The sequence below is a fragment of the Oncorhynchus clarkii genome, unplaced genomic scaffold (genome assembly GCF_045791955.1).
Source record: "Oncorhynchus clarkii lewisi isolate Uvic-CL-2024 unplaced genomic scaffold, UVic_Ocla_1.0 unplaced_contig_8789_pilon_pilon, whole genome shotgun sequence".
In the NCBI taxonomy this organism is placed as follows: Eukaryota; Metazoa; Chordata; class Actinopteri; order Salmoniformes; family Salmonidae; genus Oncorhynchus; species Oncorhynchus clarkii.
Window position 1 is genome coordinate 172,501 of NW_027260938.1, and position 27,050 is coordinate 199,550.

General features: G+C 44.2%; 1 protein-coding gene across 1 annotated transcript in view; it reads left to right on the forward strand.

Moving 5' to 3' along the window:
* LOC139402448 (uncharacterized) overlaps positions 1-27,050 on the forward strand; it is a 56,815-nt gene that overhangs the window by 16,501 nt on the left and 13,264 nt on the right. Inside the window, exons 8-13 of the mRNA XM_071146403.1 lie at positions 3,404-4,372; positions 16,571-19,051; positions 20,863-21,000; positions 22,443-22,532; positions 26,075-26,161; positions 26,837-27,014. Of these exons, the coding sequence (XP_071002504.1) occupies positions 3,404-4,372; positions 16,571-19,051; positions 20,863-21,000; positions 22,443-22,532; positions 26,075-26,161; positions 26,837-27,014 (3,943 nt within the window). The remainder of the gene's footprint in view (positions 1-3,403; positions 4,373-16,570; positions 19,052-20,862; positions 21,001-22,442; positions 22,533-26,074; positions 26,162-26,836; positions 27,015-27,050) is intronic.

The following is a 27,050-nucleotide window of genomic DNA, read 5'->3' on the forward strand; positions in this document are numbered from 1 at the left end:
TTTTTGTTGTAGATTGGTTGGTTGGTTGGTTGGTTGGTTGGTTGGTTGGTTGGTTGATTGTTTTTTTGTTGTAGATTGGTTGGTTGGTTGGTTGGTTGATTGGTTGGTTGGTTGGTTGATTGGTTGGTTGATTGATTGATTGGTTGATTGGTTAATTGGTTGGTTAATTGGTTGGTTGATTGTTTTTTTGTTGTAGATTGGTTGGTTGGTTGGTTGGTTGGTTGGTTGGTTGATTGGTTGGTTGGTTGGTTGATTGGTTGGTTGGTTGGTTGGTTGATTGGTTGGTTGATTGATTGATTGGTTGATTGGTTAATTGGTTGGTTGATTGTTTTTTGTTGTAGACTGGTTGGTTGGTTGGTTGGTTGGTTGGTTGGTTGATTGTTTTTTTGTTGTAGATTGGTTGGTTCAGATGGTAGGGTATAATACACTATAGGGTTCTGTTTTTTTTGTAACTATGGCTGCATTTACACAGGCAGCCCAATTCTGATATTTTTTACCTTAATTGATCTTAGGACAAATCAGATCAGCTCTGAAAAATATCTGATGTGATTGGTCAAAAGACCAGGGTTAACTGTGTAAACGTAGCCCCAGCTGTCTAACACAGAGGTGTCAATTCCATGGAGGGCAGAGTGTCTACGGGTTTTCACTCCTCCCTTCTACTTGATTGATCCATTAAGGTCATTGATTAGTTTTAAGGTCATTGATTAGTTAAGGTCATTGATTAGTTAGGAACTCCCCTCAAATGGTTGTCTAGGACCTCCCCTCACCTGGTTGTCTAGGACCTCCCCTCACCTGGTTGTCTAGGACCTCCCCTCACCTGGTTGTCTAGGACCTCCCCTCACCTGGTTGTCTAGGACCTCCCCTCACCTGGTTGTCTAGGACCTCCCCTCACCTGGTTGTCTAGGACCTCCCCTCACCTGGTTGTCTAGGACCTCCCCTCACCTGGTTGTCTAGGACCTCCCCTCACCTGGTTGTCTAGGACCTCCCCTCACCTGGTTGTCTAGGACGTCCCCTCACCTGGTTGTTTAGGACCTTTTTTCTTTAAGGTTGCAGCCCTTGTCAGCGCCTATCTCAATCCTTTTTAACATGTCTTTCCTCTCTGGGGAGGTTCCTATTGCTTGGAAAGCAGCCATGGTGCATAATTTATTTAAAGGGGGAGATCAAGCTGATCCTAACTGTTATAGGCCAATTTCTATTTTGACCTGTTTATCAAAAGTGTTGGACAAACATGTCAATAATCAACTGACTGGCTTTCTTGATGTCTATAGGATTCTCTCTGGTATGCAGTCTGGTTTCCGCTCAGGTTATGGATGTGTCATTGCAACCTTAAAGGCTCTAAATGATATCACCACTGCCCTTGATTCTACAAAATGTTGTGCTGCTATTTTTACTGACTTGGCCAAAGCTTTTGATACAGTAGACAATGCATTCTTGTGGGCCAGCTAAGGAGTATTGGTATATCTGAGGGGTCTTTGGCCTGGTTTGCTAACTACCTCTCTCAAGAGTGCAGTGTATAAAGTCAGAACATCTGCTGCCTCAACCAATGCCTGTCACCAAGGGAGTACCCCAAGGCTCGATCCTAGGCCCCACACTCTTCTCAATGTACATCAACAACATAGCTCAGGCAGTAGGAAGCTCTCTCATCCATTTATACTCAGATTCTACAGTACACAGCTGGTCCCTCCCCAGATTTTGTGTTAAACGCTCTACAAAAAGCGTTCTCTGCCCTTAACCTTGTTCTGAACACCTCCAAAACAAAGGTAATATGGTTTGGTAAGAAGAATGCCCCTCTCCCCACAGGTGTTATTACTACCTCTGAGGGTTTAGAGTTTGAGGTAGTCACCTCATACAAGTACTTGGGAGTATGGCTAGACGGTACACTGTCCTTCTCTCAGCACACATCAAAGCTGCAGGCTAAGGTTAACTATAGACTTGGTTTCCTCTATCGTAATCGCTCCTCTTTCACCCCAGCTGACAAACTTTAAATCTGATTCAGATGACCATCCTACCCATGCTCGATTATGGAGACGTAATTTGTAGATCGGCAGGTAAGGGTGCTCTCGAGCGGCTAGATGTTCCTTACCATTCGGTCATCAGATTTACCACCAATGCTTCTTATAGGACACATCACTGCACTCTATACTCCTCTGTAAACTGGTCATCTCTGTATACCCGTCACAACACCCACTGGTTGATGCTTATTTATAAAACCCTCTTAGGCCTCACTCCCCCCTATCTGAGATATCTACTGCAGCCCTCATCCTCCACATACAACACCTGTTCTGCCAGTCACATTCTGTTAAAGGTCCCCAAAGCACACATCCCTGGGTCACTCCTATTTTCAGTTTGCTGCAGCTAGTGACTGGAACGAGCTGCAACAAACACTCAAACTGGACGGTTTTATCTCAATCTCTTCATTCAAAGACTCAATCATGAACACTCTTACCGAAAGTCATGACTGCTTCATGTGATGTATTGTTGTATCTACCTTCTTGCCTTTGTGCTGTTGTCTGTGCCCAATAATGTTTGTACCATGTTTTGTGCTGCTACCATGTTGTGCTGCTGGCATGTTGTGTTGCTACCAAAATGTTGTCATGTGGTGTTGCTACCATGCTGTGTTGTGATGTGTTGCTGCCATGATATGTTGTTGTCTTAGGTCTCTATTTGTGTAGTGGTGAGTTAGGAACTCCTCCCACCTGGTTGTCTAGGTCTTAATTGATGAGTTTGGAACTCCTCTCACCTGGTTGTCTAGGTCTTAATTGATCAGTTAGGAACTCCTCTCACCTGGTTGTCTAGGTCTTAATTGATGAGTTTGGAACACCTCTCACCTGGTTGTCTAGGTCTTAATTGATGAATTAGAAGCTCCTCGCACCTGGCTGTCTAGGTTTTAATTGATGAGTTTGGAACTCCTCTCACCTGGTTGTCTAGGTCTTAATTGATGAATTAGAAGCTCCTCGCACCTGGCTGTCTAGGTCTTAATTGATGAGTTTAGAACTCCTCTCTCCTGGTTGTCTAGGTCTTAATTGATGAGTTTAGAACTCCTCTCACCTGGTTGTCTAGGTCTTAATTGATGAGTTTAGAACTCCTCTCACCTGGTTGTCTAGGTCTTAATTGGTGCGTTTAGAACTCCTCTCACCTGGTTGGCTATGGCTTAATTGGTCACTAATTGAAAGAAAATAACTTTTTCAGCCCTGGTCTAAACGTTAGTCAGTCGATTGATTGACTTGTTGACTGGTTGACTGGTTGACTGACTGATTGGTTGACTGGTTGACTGATTTATTGGTTGACTGACTAATTGGTTGACTGACTGATTGGTTGACTGGTTGACTGGTTGACTGAATGATTGGTTGACTGATTGACTGGTTGACTGATTCATTGATTGAATGATTGATCATTCCTCTAGATCCATGAGCGTCTGGAGGAGTTGAGGTCCATGCTGGGATGGATGCTGGTCCACTGGAGAAACCAGAAACACCAGAGGAGTCAACGCAGGAATAACGAGACTGAACCTAATGAAGATCTTATCGACTCTGAGCCCCCAACAGAGCAGACTTCTGGAGATAATATCTACTCAAAGACCACAGTAGAGTCCACTAGAGACAACATCTACTCAGAGACCACAGTAGAGTCCACTAGAGACAACATCTACTCAGAGACCACAGTAGAGTCCACTAGAGACAACATCTACTCAGAGACCACAGTAGAGTCCACTAGAGACAACATCTACTCAGAGACCACAGTAGAGTCCACTAGAGACAACATCTACTCAGAGACCACAGGAGCAGATATCTACACAGATGATACAGCCTGCTCCACCCACAGTACCCCTGCTCAGCCAGAGACCCACAGTACCCCTGCTCAGCCAGAGACCCACTTTATCCCTGAACTGAGTGCCTTTGAGGACAGACTGAGGAAAATAGACACTCTGTACTGTCCCGCAACAGACCAGCAAAGTTGGAAGGACCAAGAGGATGGCTATCAGGTGATGAACAGCAACACAGGGCCTCTAAGGGGCCTCACCTCTCCCCCAGAGACCCACCAATCCCCCTGCCTGGTCTTAAAAGAGCCCAGCAGCCCAGCCCTCTGCCTGGGGGGCACCATGAGCCTAGGGGGCACCTCAGTCAACAGCAGCCCTAAGGTTAGAATGGGGGGGCAGGGGGTTAGCTTGGTGGGCCAGGGGGTTCGCCTGGGGAACCAGGGGGGAATGGTCTACCTAGGGGGCACCGTCAAGAACAGCCCTGGAGGCAGTGTGGACCTGGGGGGTACTGTCAATCTCATCCTCAGCTTGGGGAACCAAGGAGACAGTCATGTGGAGGTGATGGAGGCTAATCCTAGGGTGGGTGAGGAGGAGAGCACAGAGCCTGTCCACAGGGTAAGAACCACAGACCTCCTCTCATATATATCTACCTGACTGTCCTGACCACTCTGTACCTACCTGACTGGACTGACCACTCTGTACCTACCTGACTGTCCTGAACACTCTGTACCTACCTGACTGTCCTGACCACTCTGTACCTACCTGACTGGACTGACACATCTATACCTACCTGACTGTCCTGAACACTCTGTACCTACCTGACTGTCCTGACCACTCTGTACCTACCTGACTGTCCTGAACACTCTGTACCTACCTGACTGTCCTGAACACTCTGTACCTACCTGACTGGACTGTCCACTCTGTACCTACCTGACTGTCCTGACCACTCTGTACCTACCTGACTGAACTGACCACTCTATACCTACCTGACTGGACTGACCACTCTGTACCTACCTGACTGGACTGACACCTCTGTACCTACCTGACTGGACTGTCCATTGTCCTGAAACACTATTTCAACCCTCTGTATTTGTTTCTCCTATAGAATCATAGCACTGGGTGTCCACTTCCACACGCCCTTCTCAGCTGTTTCCAGCTATCCTTTCTTGCCTTAATTACCATACTTTCTCTTTTCTACCTCTCCCTCTATCTCTTTCTTTCTCTCTCCCTCTCGCTCTCACTGTCTCTACCTCTCCCTCTCCCTCTCTTTTTCTCCCCGTCTATCTTTCTCTCTCTCTCTCTCTATTCCTCTTTCTCTATCCCTCTCTCGCTCTCTACCTCTACTTTTCCCTTTCTCTCTCTCAACCTCGCTCTCTCTCTACCCCTCTATCTCTCTACTTCTCTCTCACTCTCTACTCCTCTATCTCTATCTTTCTCTCAACCTCGGTCTCTCTCTACCCCTCTCACTCTCTACCCCTCTCTCTCTCTCTCTCTCTCTCTCTCTCTCTTCCCCTCTCTCTTCCCCTACCCCTCTACTCTCGCTCTCTCTACCCCTCTCTCTTTACCCCTCTCTCTCTCTCTACCCCTCTTTTTCTCTCGCTATCTCTCTCTTTCTACACCTCTAACTATATATCTCTCTCTTTCTCTCTCTCTCTCTCTCTCTCTCTCACTCTCTCTCTCTCTACCCTTCTCTCCATATCTCTCTCTACCCCTCTCTCTCTCAGCCACCTAAAACCTTTTGGAGGTGCTGCCAGGGTCTGTGGGAAAATACTCTGGGTAGTTTAAAGAGAAAGATTTATCGCCAGAGTGCAGAACAGGTAAATGGGTTAGTGTGAGCTGAAGCAGCATGCCAAGTCTCTACTACAGTACGTCTCTACTACAGTATGTCTCTACTACAGTATGTCTCTACTACAGTATGTCTCTACTACAGTGTGTCTCTACTACAGTATGTCTCTACTACAGTGAGTCTCTACTACAGTGAGTCTCTACTACAGTATGTCTCTACTACAGTGTGTCTCTACTACAGTATGTCTCTACTACAGTGAGTCTCTACTACAGTGTGTCTCTACTACAGTGAGTCTCTACTACAGTGTGTCTCTACTACAGTATGTCTCTACTACAGTGTGTCTCTACTACAGTGTGTCTCTACTACAGTGAGTCTCTACTACCATATGTATCTACTACAGTGTGTCTCTACTACAGTGAGTCTCTACTACAGTGTGTGCGTGTGCAGATAAATACAGTGAGTCTCTACTACCATATGTCTCTACTACAGTATGTCTCTACTACAGTGAGTCTCGACTACAGTATGTCTCTACTACAGTGAGTCTCTACTACAGTATGTCTCTACTACAGTGAGTCTCGACTACAGTATGTCTCTACTACAGTATGTCTCTACTACAGTGAGTCTCTACTACAGTATGTCTCTACTACAGTGAGTCTCTACTACAGTATGTCTCTACTACAGTGAGTCTCTACTACAGTGTGTCTCTACTACAGTGTGTCTCTACTACAGTGAGTCTCTACTACAGTATGTCTCGACTACAGTATGTCTCTACTACAGTATGTCTCTACTACAGTGAGTCTCTACTACAGTGTGTCTCTACTACAGTGTGTCTCTACTACAGTGAGTCTCTACTACAGTATGTCTCTACTACAGTGAGTCTCTACTACAGTGAGTCTCTACTACAGTGAGTCTCTACTACAGTGAGTCTCTACTACAGTATGTCTCTACTACAGTGAGTCTCTACTACAGTATGTCTCTACTACAGTGAGTCTCTACTACAGTATGTCTCTACTACAGTGTGTCTCTACTACAGAGAGTCTCTACTACAGTGTGTGCGTGTGCAGATAAATACAGTGAGTCTCTACTACCATATGTCTCTACTACAGTATGTCTCTACTACAGTGAGTCTCGACTACAGTATGTCTCTACTACAGTGAGTCTCTACTACAGTATGTCTCTACTACAGTGAGTCTCGACTACAGTATGTCTCTACTACAGTATGTCTCTACTACAGTGAGTCTCTACTACAGTATGTCTCTACTACAGTGAGTCTCTACTACAGTATGTCTCGACTACAGTATGTCTCTACTACAGTGTGTGCGTGTGCAGATAAATACAGTGAGTCTCTACTACCATATGTCTCTACTACAGTGAGTCTCTACTACAGTGAGTCTCTACTACAGTATGTCTCTACTACAGTGAGTCTCTACTACAGTGATTCTCTACTACAGTGATTCTCTACTACAGTGAGTCTCTACTACAGTGAGTCTCTACTACAGTGAGTCTCTACTACAGTGTGTGCGTGTGCAGATAATCGGAAGCATGCTCTAAAGTGTGTCACAGCAAGGCACCTGATTGGTTCTGTCATCTTAACTGTGATGATGTCATCTTTCATCTGTAACACATGCTGCTAAATGACCCAGTCTTAGGCTGTCCCAAACAACATCCTATTTCCTATATCCTGTACACTGACTATACATAACATTATGAACACCTGATCTTTCCCTGACATAGACTGACCAGGTGACATCTCCCTTATTGATGTCACCTGTTAAAGATGCACTACGCAGAACGTGCTCCACTGTTTCCTGGTTGCTACAATTCTAATAGTTTGACTAACTTCAGTTTATGTGACAAAACAAGCATGTAGAGTGTAGAAAATCATTATACCCTCTAAACCGCTGTGAAATGTATTTTCCATAACTGTTACGGTTGTCGTAAGAACAGGACCAAGGTGCAGCGGATCCACATATTTATTTCAAAGTGACATTTTTTAAAAAACAATAAATCAAATAAATTAACAACTTCTTGGAACTCTAGGGGCAGTATTTTCATTTTTGGAAAAAAAGCATTTCCGTTTTAAACTGGATATTTTGTCAGGAAAAGATGCTAGAATATGCATATAATTGACAGCTTTCGATAGAAAACACTCTAACATTTCCAAAACTGTAAAGATATTGTCTGTAAGTATAACAGAACTGACGTTGCAGGCGAAAGCCTGAGAAAAATCCAATCCGGAAGTGCCCCAGGTTTTGAAAGCTCTGCGTTCCAATGACTCCCTATTTGGCTGTGAATGTGCTATCAACCAGCTTACGCTTTCAACGTATTCCCCAAGGTGTCTACAGCATTGTGACGTAGTTTTACGCATTTCTGTTGAAGAATAGCCGCAGGCGGCCACATTGCGTAAGTGGTCACATGGTGGCTCCGAGAGAGATTCTCGTGTAAAATACAGAGGTAGCCATTACTCCAATCGGTCCTAGAGAAAAAGGAATTGTCCCGACGGATATATTATCAAATAGATATTAGAAAAACACCTTGAGGATTGATTCTAAACAACGTTTGCCATGTTTCTGTCGATATTATGGAGCTAATTTGGAATATTTTTCGGAGTTGTGGTGACCGCAATTTCCGGGAGATTTCTCAGCCAAACGTGAAGAACAAACAGAGCTGTTTCGCCTACAAAAATAATATCTTGGGAAAAAATGAACTTTGGCTATCTACCTGGGAGTCTCGTGAGTGAAAACATCCGAAGTTCATCAAAGGTAGACGATTGAATTTGATTGCTTTTCTGATTTCCGTGACCAAGTTACCTGCTGCTAGCAAGGCATAATGCTATGCTAGGCTATCGATAAACTTACACAAATGCTTGTCTAGCGTTGGCTGTAAAGCATATTTTGAAAATCTGAGATGACAGGGTGATTAACAAAAGGCTAAGCTGTGTCTCAATATATTTCATTTGTGATTTTTATGAATAGGAACATTTTCTAGGGATATTTATGTCCGTTGCATTATGCTAATTAGTTTCAGGCGATGATTACGCATGCGGGTTTGGGAGTCACAAAAGGTCGTGACTAAGTGGTGCACATGCACAAACACAAAATATAATATACCACAAACACAGGTGGGAAAAATAGCTACTTAAATATGATCCTCAATTAGAGAAAACGATTACCAGCTGCCTCTAATTGGGAATCATACAAAAACATAACATAGAAAAAAAAAACTAGAACACAACATAGAAATATTAAACTAGAATACCCCCTAGTCATGTTACAATAACCAAACGTATTGTATATTCAGCTTGAAGTGTGAAGAAAACGAAAGAGACACAAAAACTAAACTTAAACACGGGAGGGAATAGAAATGTGCCCATAGAACTGATCTACAGCTTCCCGTAGAACTGATCTACAGCTTCCCGTAGAACTGATCTACAGCTTCCCGTAGAACTGATCTACAGCTTCTTAGACATGCTTCCAATGAAATTGACATATTTATAACCAATCACTTGGTCGGGTGGAACAAAAGGTTAATATTTCCGCTTTAAATCCACTTTGATCCATGTAGATGAAGGGGAGGAGACAGGTTAAAGAAGGATTTATAGGCCTGGAGACAATTGAGACATGGATTGTGGATGTGTGCGATTCAGAGGGTGAATGGGCAAGACTAAAAATGTAAGTGTCTCTGAACAGGGTTTGGTATGCTGTTTTTTTTTTCACGCTCAACAAATTCCCATATCTTTATCCAAGATGGCGTAGCAGTCAGACGTCTTTTGTCCTCGTCTTGTCGTGTCCCAACATTAAAACACTCTCCTGCAACCCGCCTCACCCAATGAGGTGCGGATCTGTTTTTTTCTAAAGTATTATTCACCTGAAATTCAGAATCCCCCAACAGAAGCTAGCCGGCTCACTAGCTACTAGTCAGCTAACCACTGCTAGAGGTCATCAGCTAACCTTTAGGTCGGAAAGCTCTCGCCAGTTTGTACAACGTGACTCAAACCAGAGCATACCGGACCTATTTCTCTCCATATCCCCGGATTCCTACCGCAAGCCCTGGACATGTTCTCCAGGATCTTCGCAGCAAGCTAGCTGATATCCGAGTACTGGCTAACGTCGGTCCAGGAGCAAGCACCAATTAGCCTGGAGCTAACCCATGCTAGGCCCTTTCTCCCGGCTTGCTAAAAGAGGCCCATCAGCCACTCCTGGGATACAATAATCAGACCCCTTCTACTGCACGGAACCCCACAGATCCTTCACGACTGGACTATGACGTAATCTGCTCGAGGAGGTACTCAACTGGCCTCTACATCACGATGTCCCCTGAATGCCCATCCACAGCCATTAGCTGCTAGCTGTCTAGAGCTGGACTGTTAGCTGTATTGACCCATCGGCCACTATACCTATTTTGCCCTCTGCTACTCGAAACCCTACTAATCCATCACGACTGGTCTTTCGACGTCAATGCACACGGAGGCTAAAACAGACTTTCCTCCATAGAGACGTCCCTCTAAGGCCCTTCTGCTAGCTTGCTAGCCCTGGCCTTGCTAACTGTCTCAATCGCCATGTCTCCAGTCAGACCAACCACTCACTGGACCCCTATGATCACTTGGCTACGCATGCCTCTCTCTAATATCAATATGCCTCGTCCATTACTGTCCTGGATAGTGATTACTGTCTTATTTCACTGTAGAGCCTCTAGCCCTGCTCAATATGCCTTAACCAACCATGTTGTTCCACCTCCCACATATGTGACGACATCACCTGGTTTAAACGTCTCTAGAGACTATATCTCTCTCTTCATTACTCAATGCCTAGGTTTACCTCCAATGTACTTACATTCTACCATACCCCTGTCTGTACATGATGTCTCTCACACCCAGAAACCTGCTCCTTTTACTCTCTGCTCTGAAAGCACTAAACGACCAGTCCTGATAGCCTTTAGCCGTACCCTCATCCTACTCCTCCTCTGTTCCTCTGGTGATGTAGAGGTTAATCCAGGCCCTGCAGAGCCCAGCATCACTCCCATTCCCCAGGCACTCTCATTTGTTGGCTTCTGTAAATGTAAAAGCCTTGGTTTCATGCATGTTAACATCAGAAGCCTACTCCCTAAGTTTGTTTTACTCACTGCTTTAGCACACTCTGCCAACCCGGATGTCCTAGCTGTGTCTGAATCCTGGCTTAGGAAGTCCACCAAAAATCCTGAAATTTCCATCCCTAACAATAAAATTTTCAGACAAGATAGAACTGCCAAAGTGGGCGGAGTTGAAATCTACTGCAGAGATAGCCTGCAGAGTTCTGTCTTACTATCCAGGTCTGTACCCAAACAATTCAAACTTTTACTTTTAAAAATCCATCTTTCGAGAAACAAGTCTCTCACTGTTGCCGCTTGCTATAGACCACCCTCTGCCCCCAGCTGTGCCCTGGACACCATATGTGAATTGATTGTCCCACGTCTATCTTCAGAGCTCGTGCTACTAGGTGACCTAAACTGGGGCATAATTAACATCCCAGCCATCCTACAAACTAAGCTTGATGCCCTCCATCTCACACAAATTATCAATGAACCTACCAGGTAAAACCCCAAATCAGTAAACCCTCATAGATGTCATCCTAACTAACTCACCCTCCAAATACACCTCTGCTGTTTTCAACCAGGATCTCAGCGATTACTGTCTCATTGTCTGCATCCGTAATGGGTCTGCGGTCAAACGACCACCCCTCATCACTGTCAAACGCTCCCTGAAACACAGCCTTTCACAGCCTTTCCTGCCTTTTTCAGCCTTTTTCAGCCTTTCCTGAAAAACAGCCTTTCTAATCGACCTGGCCCGGGTATCCTGGAAGGATATTGACCTCATCCCGTCAGTAGATGATGCCTGGCTATTCTTTAAAAGTGCCTTCCTCACCATCTTAAATAAGCATGCCCCATTCAAAAAATGTAGAACTAAGAACAGATATAGTCCTTGGTTCTCTCCAGACCTGACTGCCATTGACCAGCACAAAAACATCCTGTGGCGTCCTGTGTTAGCATCGAATAGCCCCCGTGATATGCAACTTTTCAGGGAAGTTAGGAACAAATATACACAGGCAGTTAGGAAAGCTAAGGCTAGCTTTTTCAGACAGAAATTTGCATCCTGTAGCACAAACTACAAAAAGTTCTGGGACACTGAAAAGTCCATGGAGAATAAGAAAACCTCCTCCCAGCTGCCCACTGCACTGAGGCTAGGAAACACTGACACCACCGATAAATTCACTATAATTGAGAATTTCAATAAGCATTTTTCTACGGCTGGCCATGCTTTTCACCTGGCTACCCTGACCCTGCTCAACAGCCCTGGCTCCCCACAGCAACTCGCCCAAACCTCCCCCATTTCTCCTTCACCCAAATCCAGATAGCTGATGTTCCGAAAGAACAAAAACCTGCAAAACCTGGACCCCTACAAATCAGCCGGGCTAGACAATCTGGACCCTCACTTTCTAAAATGATCTGCCAACATTGTTGCAACCCCTATTACTAGCCTGTTCAACCTCTCTTCCGTGTCGTCTGAGATTCCCAAAGATTCTTCTCCTTCAAAGGGGGAGACACTCTAGACCCAAACTGCTACAGACCTATATCTATCCTACCCTGCCTTTCTAAGGTCTTCGAAAGCCAAGTTAACACACAGATCACCGACCATTTCGAATCACACCGTACCTTCTCCGAGTTCAGTATGTCAAATCGGAGGGCCTGTTGTCCGGACCTCTGGTAGTCTCCATGGGGGTGCCACAGGATTCAATTCTCGGGCCGACTCTTTTCTCTGTATACATCAATGATGTCGCTCTTGCTGCTGGTGATTCTCTGATCCACCTCTACGCAGACGACACCATTCTGTATACATCTGGCCCTTCTTTGGACACTGTGTTAACAAACCTCCAATAGAGCTTCACTGCCAAACAACACTCTTTCCGTGGCCTCCAACTGCTTTTAAAGGCTAGTAAAACTAAATGCATGCTCTTCAACCGACTGTCCACACCTGCCCGCCCATCCAGCATCACTACTCTGGACGGCTCTGACTTAGAATATGTGGACAATTACAAATACCTAGGTGTCTGGCTAGACTGTAAACTCTCCTTCTAGACTCACATTAAGCATCTCCAATCGAAAATGAAATCTAGAATCAGCTTCCTATTTCGCAACAAAGCATCCTTCGCTCATGCTGCCAAACATATGTCATTTACAAAATAGCCTATAACACTCTACTCAACAAATTGGACGCAGTCTATCACAGTGCCATCCGTTTTGTCACCAAAGCCTCATATTCTACCCACCACTGCGACCTGTACGCTCTCGTTGGCTGGCCCTCGCTTCATACTCGTCGCCAAACCCACTGGCTCCAGGTCATCTACAAGTCTCTGCTAGGTAAAGCCCTGCCTTATCTCAGCTTACTGGTCACCATAACAGCACCAACCCGTAGCATGCGCTCCAGCAGGTATATCTCACTGGTCACCCCATAGCCAATTCTTTCTTTGGCCGCCTTTCCTTCCAGTTCTTTGCTGCCAATGACTGGAACGAACTGCAAAAATCACTGAAGCTGGAGACTCATATCTCCCTCACTAGCTTTAAGCACCAGCTGTCAGAGCAGCTCACAGATCACTGCACCTGTACATAGCCCATCTGTAAACAGCCCATCTATCTACCTAACTCATCCCCATACTGGTATTTATTTATTTATTTATCTTGCTCCTTTGCACCCCAGTATCTCTACTTGCACATTCATCTTCTGCACATCTACCATGCCAGTGTTTAATTGCTATATTGTAATTACTTCGCCACCATGGCCTATTTATTGCCTTACCTCTCTTATCTTACCTCATTTGCATATGCTGTGTATAGATTTTTCTACTGTATTATTGATTGTATGTTTGTTTACTCCACGTATAACTCTGTGTTGTTGTTTGTGTCGAACTGCTTTGCTTTATCTTGGCCAGGTCACAGTTGTAAACGAGAACTCAACTTGCATAACTGGTTAAATAAAGGTGATCTGGCCTACCTGGTTAAATAAAGGTGATCTGGCCTACCTGGCTAAATAAAGGTGATCTGGCCTACCTGGCTAAATAAAGGTGATCTGGCCTACCTGGTTAAATAAAGGTGATCTGGCCTGCCTGGCTAAATAAAGGTGATCTGGCCTACCTGGCTAAATAAAGGTGATCTGGCCTGCCTGGCTAAATAAAGGTGATCTGGCCTACCTGGTTAAATAAAGGTGATCTGGCCTGCCTGGCTAAATAAAGGTGATCTGGCCTACCTGGCTAAATAAAGGTGATCTGGCCTGCCTGGCTAAATAAAGGTGATCTGGCCTACCTGGCTAAATAAAGGTGATCTGGCCTGCCTGGCTAAATAAAGGTGATCTGGCCTACCTGGCTAAATAAAGGTGATCTGGCCTACCTGGCTAAATAAAGGTGATCTGGCCTGCCTGGCTAAATAAAGGTGATCTGGCCTGCCTGGCTAAATAAAGGTGATCTGGCCTGCCTGGCTAAATAAAGGTGATCTGGCCTGCCTGGCTAAATAAAGGTGATCTGGCCTACCTGGCTAAATAAAGGTGATCTGGCCTGCCTGGCTAAATAAAGGTGATCTGGCCTACCTGGCTAAATAAAGGTGATCTGGCCTGCCTGGCTAAATAAAGGTGATCTGGCCTGCCTGGCTAAATAAAGGTGATCTGGCCTGCCTGGCTAAATAAAGGTGATCTGGCCTACCTGGCTAAATAAAGGTGATCTGGCCTACCTGGCTAAATAAAGGTGATCTGGCCTACCTGGTTAAATAAAGGTGATCTGGCCTACCTGGCTAAATAAAGGTGATCTGGCCTGCCTGGCTAAATAAAGGTGATCTGGCCTACCTGGCTAAATAAAGGTGATCTGGCCTGCCTGGCTAAATAAAGGTGATCTGGCCTGCCTGGCTAAATAAAGGTGATCTGGCCTGCCTGGCTAAATAAAGGTGATCTGGCCTACCTGGCTAAATAAAGGTGATCTGGCCTACCTGGTTAAATAAAGGTGATCTGGCCTACCTGGCTAAATAAAGGTGATCTGGCCTACCTGGCTAAATAAAGGTGATCTGGCCTACCTGGCTAAATAAAGGTGATCTGGCCTACCTGGTTAAATAAAGGTGATCTGGTCTACCTGGCTAAATAAAGGTGATCTGGCCTACCTGGCTAAATAAAGGTGATCTGGCCTACCTGGTTAAATAAAGGTGATCTGGCCTACCTGGCTAAATAAAGGTGATCTGGCCTACCTGGCTAAATAAAGGTGATCTGGCCTACCTGGCTAAATAAAGGTGAAATAAAAAACAAGTAAAAAATGTGTATCATCACAATATTAGGAAGGTGTTCCTAATGTTTGGTATACTGAGTGTATATTCCCTATATAGTGCACTACTTTAACCAGGGTAGGGAATAGGGTGCCATTAGGGACGCATGATCTGTTAGCAGAGGAATGCTGCATGAGGCTATCTGCCCTGATAACCATTTGCACTAACAATCTCACAATGTGAAACATAACTGTCCAATACTGTCCCCTTTCTAACCCTGTCTCTTCTCCTCTCCCTCTCTATCCCTGTCTCTTCTCCTCTCCCTCTCTAACCCTGTCTCCTCTCCTCTCCCTCTCTAACCCTGTCTCCTCTCCTCTCCCTCTCTATCCATGTCTCTTCTCCTCTCCCTCTCTATCCCTGTCTCCTCTCCCTCTCTATCCCTGTCTCCTCTCCCTCGCTAACCCTGTCTCCTCTCCTCTCCCTCTCTAACCCTGTCTCCTCTCCTCTCCCTCTCTAACCCTGTCTCTTCTCCTCTCCCTCTCTATCCCTGTCTCCTTTCCTCTCCCTCTCTATCCCTGTCTCCTCTCCCTCTCTATCCATGTCCCTTCTCCTCTCCCTCTCTAGCCCTGTCTCCTCTCCCTCTCTAACAATGTCTCCTCTCCTTTCCTTCTCTATCCCTGTCTCCTCTCCTCTCCCTCTCTATCCCTGTCTCCTCTCCCTCTCTAACCCCGTCTCCTCTCCTCTCCCTCTCTATCCCTGTCTCCTCTCCTCTCCCTCTCTATCCCTGTCCCTTCTCCTCTCCCTCTCTATCCCTGTCTCTTCTCCTCTCCCTCTCTATCCCTGTCTCCTCTCCTCTCACTCTCTAACCCTGTCTCCTCTCCTCTCCCTCTCTATCCCTGTCCCTTCTCCTCTCCCTCTCTATCCCTGTCTCCTCTCCTCTCCCTCTCTAACCCTGTCTCCTCTCCTCTCCCTCTCTATCCCTGTCTCCTCTCCCTCTCTAACCCCGTCTCCTCTCCTCTCCCTCTCTATCCCTGTCTCCTCTCCCTCTCTATCCCTGTCTCTTCTCCTGTCCCTCTCTATCCCTTTCTCCTCTCCCTCTCTATCCCTGTCTCCTCTCCTCTCCCTCTCTATCCCTGTTTCTTCTCCTCTCCCTCTCTATCCCTGTCTCCTCTCCTCTCCCTCTCTAACCCTGTCTCCTCTCCTCTCCCTCTCTATCCCTGTCTCCTCTCCCTCTCCCTCTCTATCCCTGTCTCCTCTCCTCTCCTTCTCTATCCCTGTCTCCTCTCCTCTCCCTCTCTATCCCTGTCTCCTCTCCCTCTCTATCCCTGTCTCTTCTCCTCTCCCTCTCTATCCCTGTCTCCTCTCCTCTCACTCTCTAACCCTGTCTCCTCTCCTCTCCCTCTCTATCCCTGTCTCCTCTCCTCGCCCTCTCTAACCCTGTCTCCTCTCCTCGCCCTCTCTAACCCTGTCTCCTCTCCTCGCCCTCTCTAACCCTGTCTCCTCTCCTCTCCCTCTCCATCCCTGTCTCTTCTCCTCCCTGTCTCCTCTCTTATCTCCGCCCCTCCTCTCCTCTCCCTCTCTTTTCCTGTCTAATATCCTCTCTCCTCTCCACTCCTCTCCTCTCTTCTCCTCTCCATCTCTAACCCCGTCTCTTTTCTTATCTCCTCCTCTCCTCTCCCTTCCCTCTCTAACCCTGTCTCTAATCATATCTCCTTCTCTCCTGTCTAAACCTGTGTTCTGTCCTCCTCTATTTAAAGGACAACAACATGACATCAGCTTCTGCATACGAGAGTATTTTACTGCCCCGCCTCCACACCAAGACCTCCTCCTCTTCATCCCCCTCCTCCTCCTCCGGGGCTCCTCAATCTTGCGTCTCTTTCTCCTCCTCCCTGCCCAAGAACACCTCCATCTTCTCTAGTCTGAAGATAAGGAGCAAGAAGAGGAGAAGGAAGAGAGACGCTGGCCGCCACACCATTCAGAAAATCATGGTTGTAGAGGGGGAGGAGCAGACAGAGGTGGCATGTCCTGCTGAAGCTGCACCCCAGCAAATCACGCTGTACGACACCCAGACCTGGCCAATGAAGGAGGGCCGGAGGAAGAAGAAGAGCCTATTAAAGGCCGAGGGGGTGGGGCCAGGGCAGGGGGTGGAACTCGTGGACTACATGGATAACCCATTGGCCAGGGATATTGAAGATGAATGTTCTGGGGTCTCCACTGTCAGCCCCTATGCAGTGACAGAGGCAGTCTCTATAGCTCCACCCAGGGGCCAGGTGAGGAGCCACTGCAGGTTCCTGTCTCTGGGGTCTGTTTTGACCTTCGACCTCTCCAAAGACATGAGGTTGATCCCCAGTATACAGGATGTCATCACTATAGGACTCCCAGAACACAGGGGAACCCCCAACCCAAACCTCAATCCCAACCCTCACACAGAGACACATGCAGCCCTCAGCTCTTTCAAACATACCCGCTCCCCTCCCTCAGACACGCACAGAGGACCAGACAATGAGGCCGTCACTACTTACAGATATGAAACAATGACACAGATACAGACACAGCCACTACTGACACTGACACTGACACAGCCACTACTGACAAAGACACAACCACTACCGACACAGACACAACCACTACTGACACAGATACAGACACAGACACAACCATTACTGACACAGACACAGCCACTACTGAGACAGACACCGACACAAATACTAAAACAGACAAAGCCACTGACACAGGCTGTTCAGCTAGAGCCTCTGTCTAATCTAGATACAGATTTTCCTCCTCCTCCTCCTCCTGCCCTGGATGAGGACTGGGATCAGAACGTATCAAGCAATGACCTATCCCTATCACAGATCCAGACCGTACTCCAGGAGCCTGAGCAAGAGTGGTCGGAGCTCATCTTCAGCAAGCAACCACCAATCACAGCTTATTGCCCAAAGAGTCCCACTCCAATGAACCGAGACCATTACAATTACATGGAAACGACCATGGTTAGTAGAAGTCCTATTGTAAAGAGCAAGGACCCCTGTCCCTCCTCAGTCTATCAGAACCATGAGCGCAAGGACCCCTGTCCCTCCTCAGCCTATCAGAACCATGAGCGCAAGGACCCCTGTCCCTCCTCAGCCTATCAGAACCATGAGCGCAAGGACCCCTGTCCCTCCTCAGCCTATCAGAACCATGAGCGCAAGGACCCCTGTCCATCCTCAGCCTATAAGAACCATGAGAGCAAGGACCCCTGTCCCTCCTCAGCCTATCAGAACCACGAGTGCCTCATTCAGGACCTCAATGGACACCAGTACCATCATAGGTTGAAGACCCATAGAGAGAGTGTTGACCTCCAGGAGACCAGCCAGGCTTCTCAGATGGTTGTGAATCTGAAGGTCAGTGGGTTAGGGAGTATGATGCAAGACTCTATGGACTCTGGCATCTCTGGTGTCTCCAACTCTGGGAGCTTGAAGCTCAATGCACCTGATGTTCTCCAAGAGCCCCAGCCCATGAGGACTGTGGTGGGGAGGCTAGTGTCTCTGGAGGAGGGGCGCATGGAGGCTGTGTCCACACCCAGGGAAAATCCCACAGAAACCCCAGCTCCTGCCCACCCAGAGACCAAAACAACACCCAGAAACAGACACCACCAGACAGAGACAGAACTCGACTCTGATCCGCTCGACCCCGACCTCACCATCCATCCAGACCACCAGCAGTTTGAGGAGGTAGAGGAGGAGCTGGAGGACATCTGGAACCATAGCAATGGCTACAGACAGAGTATCTCCTCTGACATCATGTACCAGCCACACCAAGAGGAGAAGGAGGGGGGAAGTAGCAACACCCCAGGACTGACCACAGACCCCCTCTCACCCCCCCAGGCCCAGCCCCAGGCTACCCCCTACAGAAAGCTGATAACAACTTCTGCCCCTAACCTTCTGGTGGCTGAATTCACACTCCCCTCCTCCCTCCAAACCCTACTGGGGTACAACCAGGACCAGAACCAGGACCAGGGCTTTAGCCAAGACCCTAACTCCAGAGAAGAGCTCCCTATGCTGGCTAACAGAGACATGAGGTCCTGGGCAGCTTTCCCTATTCAGGACCAACCCTGGAGGACCACACCACTGGTCAATGAAACGGCAGCAGAACCAGTCAAGCTGCCGGAAATGGAGGACCAGAAGAGATATATCTACCAGTATAGAGAGGAGGAGGAAGAGGATGAGGAGGAGAAGATGGAGGACACAGGTTGTCCAAAGGTGAGGTCTACTTTTGACAGGCTCACTGACTTTGACCTCAGAGATCACTGAGCTACTGTTTTCTCTGCTCTACTGTCTCTACTCTACTGTCTCTACTCTACTGTCTCTACTCTTCTGTCTCTACTCTTCTGTCTCTACTCTGTCTCTACTGTCTCCACTCTGCTGTATCTACTCTACTGTCTCTACTCTACTGTCTCTACTCTACTGTCTCTACTCTTCTGTCTCTACTCTTCTGTCTCTACTCTGTCTCTACTGTCTCCACTCTGCTGTATCTACTCTTCTGTCTCTACTCTTCTGTCTCTACTCTGTCTCTACTGTCTCTACTCTGCTGTCTCTACTCTGCTGTCTCTACTCTACTGTCTCTACTCTGATGTCTCTACTCTGCTGTCTCTACTGTCTCTACTGTCTCTACTCTACTGTCTCTACTGTCTCTACTGTCTCTACTCTGCTGTCTCTAGTCTGCTGTCTCTACTCTACTGTCTCTACTCTGCTGTCTCTACTCTGCTGTCTCTGCTCTGCCTTCTCTACTCTACTGCCTCTACTATACTGTCTCTACTCTGCTGTCTCTACTCTGCTGTCTCTGCTCTGCCTTCTCTACTCTACTGCCTCTACTGTCTCTACTCTGCTGTCTCTACTGTATCTAGTCTGCTATCTCTACTGTCTCTACTCTGCTGTCTCTACTCTACTGTCTCCACTATACTGTCTCTACTATACTGTCTCTACTCTACTGTCTCTACTCTGCTGTCTCTACTATACTGTCTCTACTATACTGTCTCTACTCTGCTGTCTCTACTCTGCTGTCTCTGCTCTGCCTTCTCTACTCTACTGCCTCTACTGTCTCTACTCTGCTGTCTCTACTGTATCTAGTCTGCTATCTCTACTGTCTCTACTCTGCTGTCTCTACTCTACTGTTTCTACTCTACTGTCTCTACTCTACTGTTTCTATTATGCTGTCTCTACTCTGCTGTCTACTCTACTGTCTCTACTCTGCTGTCTCTACTCTGCTGTCTCTACTGTCTCTACTGTCTCTACTCTACTGTCTCTACTGTCTCTACTGTCTCTACTCTGCTGTCTCTAGTCTGCTGTCTCTACTCTACTGTCTCTACTCTACTGTCTCCACTATACTGTCTCTACTATACTGTCTCTACTCTACTGTCTCTACTCTGCTGTCTCTACTATACTGTCTCTACTATACTGTCTCTACTCTGCTGTCTCTACTCTGCTGTCTCTGCTCTGCCTTCTCTACTCTACTGCCTCTACTGTCTCTACTCTGCTGTCTCTACTGTATCTAGTCTGCTATCTCTACTGTCTCTACTCTGCTGTCTCTACTCTACTGTTTCTACTCTACTGTCTCTACTCTACTGTTTCTATTATGCTGTCTCTACTCTGCTGTCTACTCTACTGTCTCTACTCTGCTGTCTCTACTCTGCTGTCTCTACTCTACTGTCTCTACTCTGCTGTCTCTAGTCTGCTGTCTCTTCTCTACTGGCTCTACTCTGCTGTCTCTACTCTACTGTTTCTACTCTACTGTCTCTACTCTACTGTTTCTATTCTGCTGTCTCTACTCTGCTGTCTACTCTACTGTCTCTACTCTGCTGTCTCTACTGTCTCTACTCTGCTGTCTCTACTCTGCTGTCTCTACTCTGCTGTTTCAGTTGTATTTCTTATCACTGTTTCACTCTTTTTTATGTACAACTGTTATCAATTTTCGCTTGACAGTAACAGACAAATGACTCCATTCAGCAAATACTTGTAAATAAACTCAGTGAATGTCAATCTTGACCCTGAGAGGACCTCTCCCCTCTCTCCAGGACCCATCAATGAGTCTGCTGTCTGTCCACATGGGTCTGCACGGAAACAATCAGCGAGCTACAAGTTGTGGCACTCTGGAAGGTGTCATGGAAAAGCATGGAGAGAGTCTGGCCACAGGGGGGCGATGTGGCACTATGGTGAGAGGCCTGGAGGAGCAGGGACAGAGACTGGCCACAGGGGGACAATGTGGCACTATGGAGGGTGACCTGGAGGAAAAGACAACACAGTCATACAGCTAGTTAGTCATCTAGTTAGTCATCTGGTTAGTCATCTAGTTAGCCATCTAGTTAGTCATCTAGTTAGTCATCTAGTTAGTCATCTAGTTAGTCATCTAGTTAGTGCTCTAGTTAGTAAACTAGTTAGTCAGCTAGTTGTTCATTGAGTTAGCAATCTGGTTAGTAATCTAGTTAGTCCTCTGGTTAGTCAACTAGTTAGTCAGCTAGTTAGTCATCTTGTTAGCCATCTGGTTAGCCATCTGGTAAGTCTGGTTAGTCCTCTAGTTAGTCAGCTAGTTAGGCATCTTGTGCCTTTTCTATTGAGTGAATAAAAGTTAAATTTTTGTGTCTGGTTGGGATGTGTTGATCTCTGGCTGATATTGGGATGTGTTGATCTCTGGCTGATATTGGGATGTGTTGATCTCTGGCTGATATTGGGATGTATTGATCTCTGGCTGATATTGGGATGTATTGATCTCTGGCTGATACTGGGATGTATTGATCTCTGGCTGATATTGGGATATATTGATCTCTGGCTGATATTAGGATGTGTTGATCTCTGGCTGATATTGGGATGTATTGATCTCTGGCTGATATTGGGATGTGTTGATCTCTGGCTGATATTGGGATGTGTTGATCTCTGGCTGATATTGGGATATATTGATCTCTGGCTGATATTGGGATGTATTGATCTCTGGCTGATACTGGGATGTATTGATCTCTGGCTGATATTGGGATATATTGATCTCTGGCTGATATTAGGATGTGTTGATGGCTGATATTGGGATGTATTGATCTCTGGCTGATATTGGGATGTGTTGATCTCTGGCTGATATTGGGATGTGTTGAGCTGATATTGGGATATATTGATCTCTGGCTGATATTGGGATGTGTTGATCTCTGGCTGATATTAAGATGTATTGATCTCTAGCTGATATTAGGATGTATTGATCTCTAGCTGATATTAGGATGTATTGATCTCTAGCTGATGTATTGATCTCTGGCTGATATTAGGATATATTGATCTCTAGCTGATATTGGGATGTATTGATCTCTAGCTGATATTTGTATTCTCTCTAGCTGATGTATTGATCTCTGGCTGATATTAGGATATATTGATCTCTAGCTGATATTGGGATGTATTGATCTCTAGCTGATATTAGGATGTGTTGATCTCTAGCTGATATATTGATCTCTAGCTGATATTAGGATGTATTGATCTCTAGCTGATATATTGATCTCTAGCTGATATTAGGATATATTGATCTCTAGCTGATATTGGGATGTATTGATCTCTAGCTGATATATTGATCTCTAGCTGATATTGGGATGTATTGATCTCTTTGGTCATGTATTTCTTTCAGACCTGTCATCAGAATGGGAGTGGGTCTGAGCTGCAGACGATGGAGGGAACTCTGGAGAGGAAACACAAGCTGCAGCTGGGAGGGAAGAAGGTGAGAGGGGAACAATACAACAGATATTGCATTTATACTACATTTACAACCGATACTACTACATTTATGCTTTATACTCCATTTACACTCTATATTACATTTACACTCTGTGTTACATTTACACTCAATACTACATTTACACTCAATACTACATTTACACACTATACAAAATGTACACTCAATGCTACATTTACACTCTATACTCCAAAAGTTACACTCTGCACTCCAACATTTAAACTCCATACTACATTTACACTACACACTACATTTACATTCTATACTAAAACATTTACACTATACACTACAAGATTTACACTCTACAACACATGTGCACTGTATAGTACAATGTTTACACTCTGTGCTAGACACTACAACATGTATAGTCTGTACTACACAATACTACAGACACTACAACATTTACCCTCTGCACTATATTTGTGCTCTATACTATAGTTACACTCTATACTGTAGTTACACTCTATACTATAGTTACACTCTATACTATAGTTACACTCTATACTATAGTTACTCTATTCTATAGTTATACTCTATTCTATAGTTACACTCTATACTATAGTTACACTCTATACTATAGTTACTCTATTCTATAGTTATACTCTATTCTATAGTTACACTCTATACTATAGTTACACTCTATACTATAGTTACACTCTATACTATAGTTACACTCTATACTATAGTTACACTCTATACTATAGTTACACTATACTATAGTTATACTATACTATAGTTACACTCTACACTATAGTTATACTCTATTCTATAGTTACACTCTATACTATAGTTACACTCTATTCTATAGTTACACTCTATACTATAGTTACACTCTATACTATAGTTACACTCTATACTATAGGTACACTCTATACTATAGTTACACTCTATACTATAGTTACACTCTATACTATAGGTACACTATACTATAGTTATACTATACTATAGTTACACTCTATACTATAGCTATACTATACTATAGTTACACTCTATACTATAGTTACACTATACTATAGTTATACTATACTATAGTTACACTCTATACTATAGGTATACTATACTATAGTTACACTCTATACTATAGTTACACTATACTATGGTTATACTATACTATAGTTACACTCTATACTATAGTTACACTCTATACTATAGTTACACTATACTATAGTTATACTATACTATAGTTACACTCTATACTATAGTTACACTCTATACTATAGTTATACTCTATTCTATAGTTACACTCTATACTATAGTTATACTCTATTCTATAGTTACACTCTATACTATAGTTACTCTATTCTATAGTTACACTCTATACTATAGTTACACTATTCTATAGTTAAACTCTATACTATAGTTACACTCTATACTATAGTTACACTCTATACTATAGTTACACTATTCTATAGTTACACTCTATACTATAGTTACACTCTATACTATAGTTACACTATACTATAGTTATACTATACTATAGTTACACTCTACGCTATAGTTACTCTATTCTATAGTTACACTCTATTCTATAGTTACACTCTATACTATAGTTACACTCTGTTCTATAGTTACACTCTATACTATAGTTACACTATACTATAGTTACACTCTACACTATAGTTACTCTATTCTATAGCTACACTCTGTTCTATAGTTACACTCTATACTATAGCTACACTCTATTCTATAGTTACACTCTATACTATAGTTACTCTATTCTATAGCTACACTCTATACTATAGTTACACTATACTATAGTTATACTATACTATAGTTACACTCTATACTATAGTTACACTCTGTTATATAGTTACACTCTATACTATAGTTACACTATACTATAGTTACACTCTACACTATAGTTACTCTATTCTATAGCTACACTCTGTTCTATAGTTACACTCTATACTATAGCTACACTCTATACTATAGTTACACTCTATACTATAGTTACTCTATTCTATAGCTACACTCTGTTCTATAGTTACACTCTATTCTATAGTTACACTCTACACTATAGTTACTCTATTCTATAGTTACACTCTATACTATAGTTACACTCTATACTACAGACAATAAACCATGTACATTCTATACTACAGACAATACACCATGTACTCTCTGTACTACAGACACTACACCATTTACACGCTATACTACAGACACTACACCATTTACACTCTATACTACATGTACGCTCTATACTACAGACACTACACCATTTACACTCTATACACCATTTACACTCTATACCACATTTAAACTCTATACTACAGACACTACACCATTTACACTCTATACTACATTTACACTCTATACTACAGACACTACACCATTTACACTCTATACCACATTTAAACTCTATACTACAGACACTACACCATTTACACTCTATACTACATTTACACTCTCTACTACAGACACTACACCATTTACACTCTATACACCATTTACACTCTATACTACATTTACACTCTATACTACAGACACTACACCATTTACACTCTATACTACATTTACACTCTATACGACATTTACACTCTATACTACAGACACTATACCATTTACACTCTATACTACATTTAAACTCTATACTACAGACACTACACAATTTACACTCTATACTACAGACACTACACCATTTACACTCTATACTACATTTACACTCTATACTACAGACACTACACCATTTACACTCTATACCACATTTAAACTCTATACTACAGACACTACACAATTTACACTCTATACTACATTTACACTCTATACTACAGACACTACACCATTTACACTCTAAACTACATTTACACTCTATACTACAGACACTACACCATTTACACTCTATACTACATTTACACTCTATACTACAGACACTACACCATTTACACTCTATACTACATTTACACTCTATACTACATTTACACTCTATACTACAGACACTACACCATTTACACTCTATACTACATTTACACTCTATACTACAGACACTACACCATTTACACTCTATACTACAGACACTACATCATTTACACTCTATACTACATTTACACTCTATACGACATTTACACTCTATACTACAGACACTATACCATTTACACTCTATACTACAGGCAGTACACCATTTAAACTCTATACTCCATCATGTACACACTATACTACATTGACACTGTATACTACAGCCATTAAATCTACTCTCTACACTACAACATCTACAACATTTACAGAGAGTTAATGTGTCTGTCTGTCTTTTCTAGGCCTGGTCTCCAGATAGTTAATGTGTCTGTCTGTTCTAGGTCTGGTCTCCGGATAGATAATGTGTCTGTCTGTTCTAAGTCTGGTCTCCAGATAGATAATGTGTCTGTCTTTTCTAGGCCATGTTTCCAGATAGATAATGTGTCTGTCTTTTCTAGGCCATGACTACATCTAGTTAAGGTGTCTGTCTTTTCTAGGCCATGTTTACATCTAGTTAATGTGTCTGTCTTTTCTAGGCCATGTTTCCAGATAGTTAATATGTCTGTCTATTCTAGGCCAGGTCTCGAGCATGGAGCTCCCATCATGCAGTGCTTTACAAACAGACACTCTGCTTCTACCAAGACAGAAAGGATACACTGAGGGTGAGACAAGGCAGGACGCTAGTTCAGACATAAAAGGTCAAATAGGGGTTGCTGGTACTTGTCGTCTTTCATACATGTTTCAGTGTGTTACCTGTGGTTTATAATATACGTGTCAATGTGTTTCCTGTGGGTTATAACATACGTGTTAATGTGTTTCCTGTGGGTTATAACATATGTGTTAATGTGTTTCCTGTGGGTGATAACATACGTGTCAATGTGTTTCCTGTGGGTGATAACATACGTGTTAATGTGTTTCCTGTGGGTGATAACATACATGTGTCAATGTGTTTCCTGTGGGTGATAACATACGTGTTAATGTGTTTCCTGTGGGTGATACAATACGTGTCAATGTGTTTCCTGTGGGTGATAACGTACTTGTTATCAACCCGGGTTATGAGTCAACCCGCTCATCACTAACACAGTCGCGCTGTCTGATGGATAAGACATGGGTTTATGTCTGTCTTGTTCTCTCTTCATGGTTACATCTTGAAACATCCATATAAACCATGTGTTTATAAATTATTCCAGTAAGGTCCTTGTCCTTGTGTTGTGAGATGGGACGCCAGTTGACAGTGATCAGAAATGTGATTTATTCTACAATGTTTCAGAAGACAATTCTATTCTCAGTAGTCCCAAATGGATACAATTGTCCAGTAATGTCCCTGTGTCCTACAGAACTGTGTGTGTGGCCTGTCTCTAACCCTGACGGGAGCAGAATGTGTCTCAGCCCCAGAGAACACTAAGAAACCACAGTGTTTCAGTCTGCGCTTAAGAGATGGCTCAGAGTACCTCCTCAACACAGCAAACCGATTCATGATGAAGAAATGGATGCTGAAAATACAAGCCAACAGTGGTAAACACAAAATATACAGCATCTCATTTCTATGGG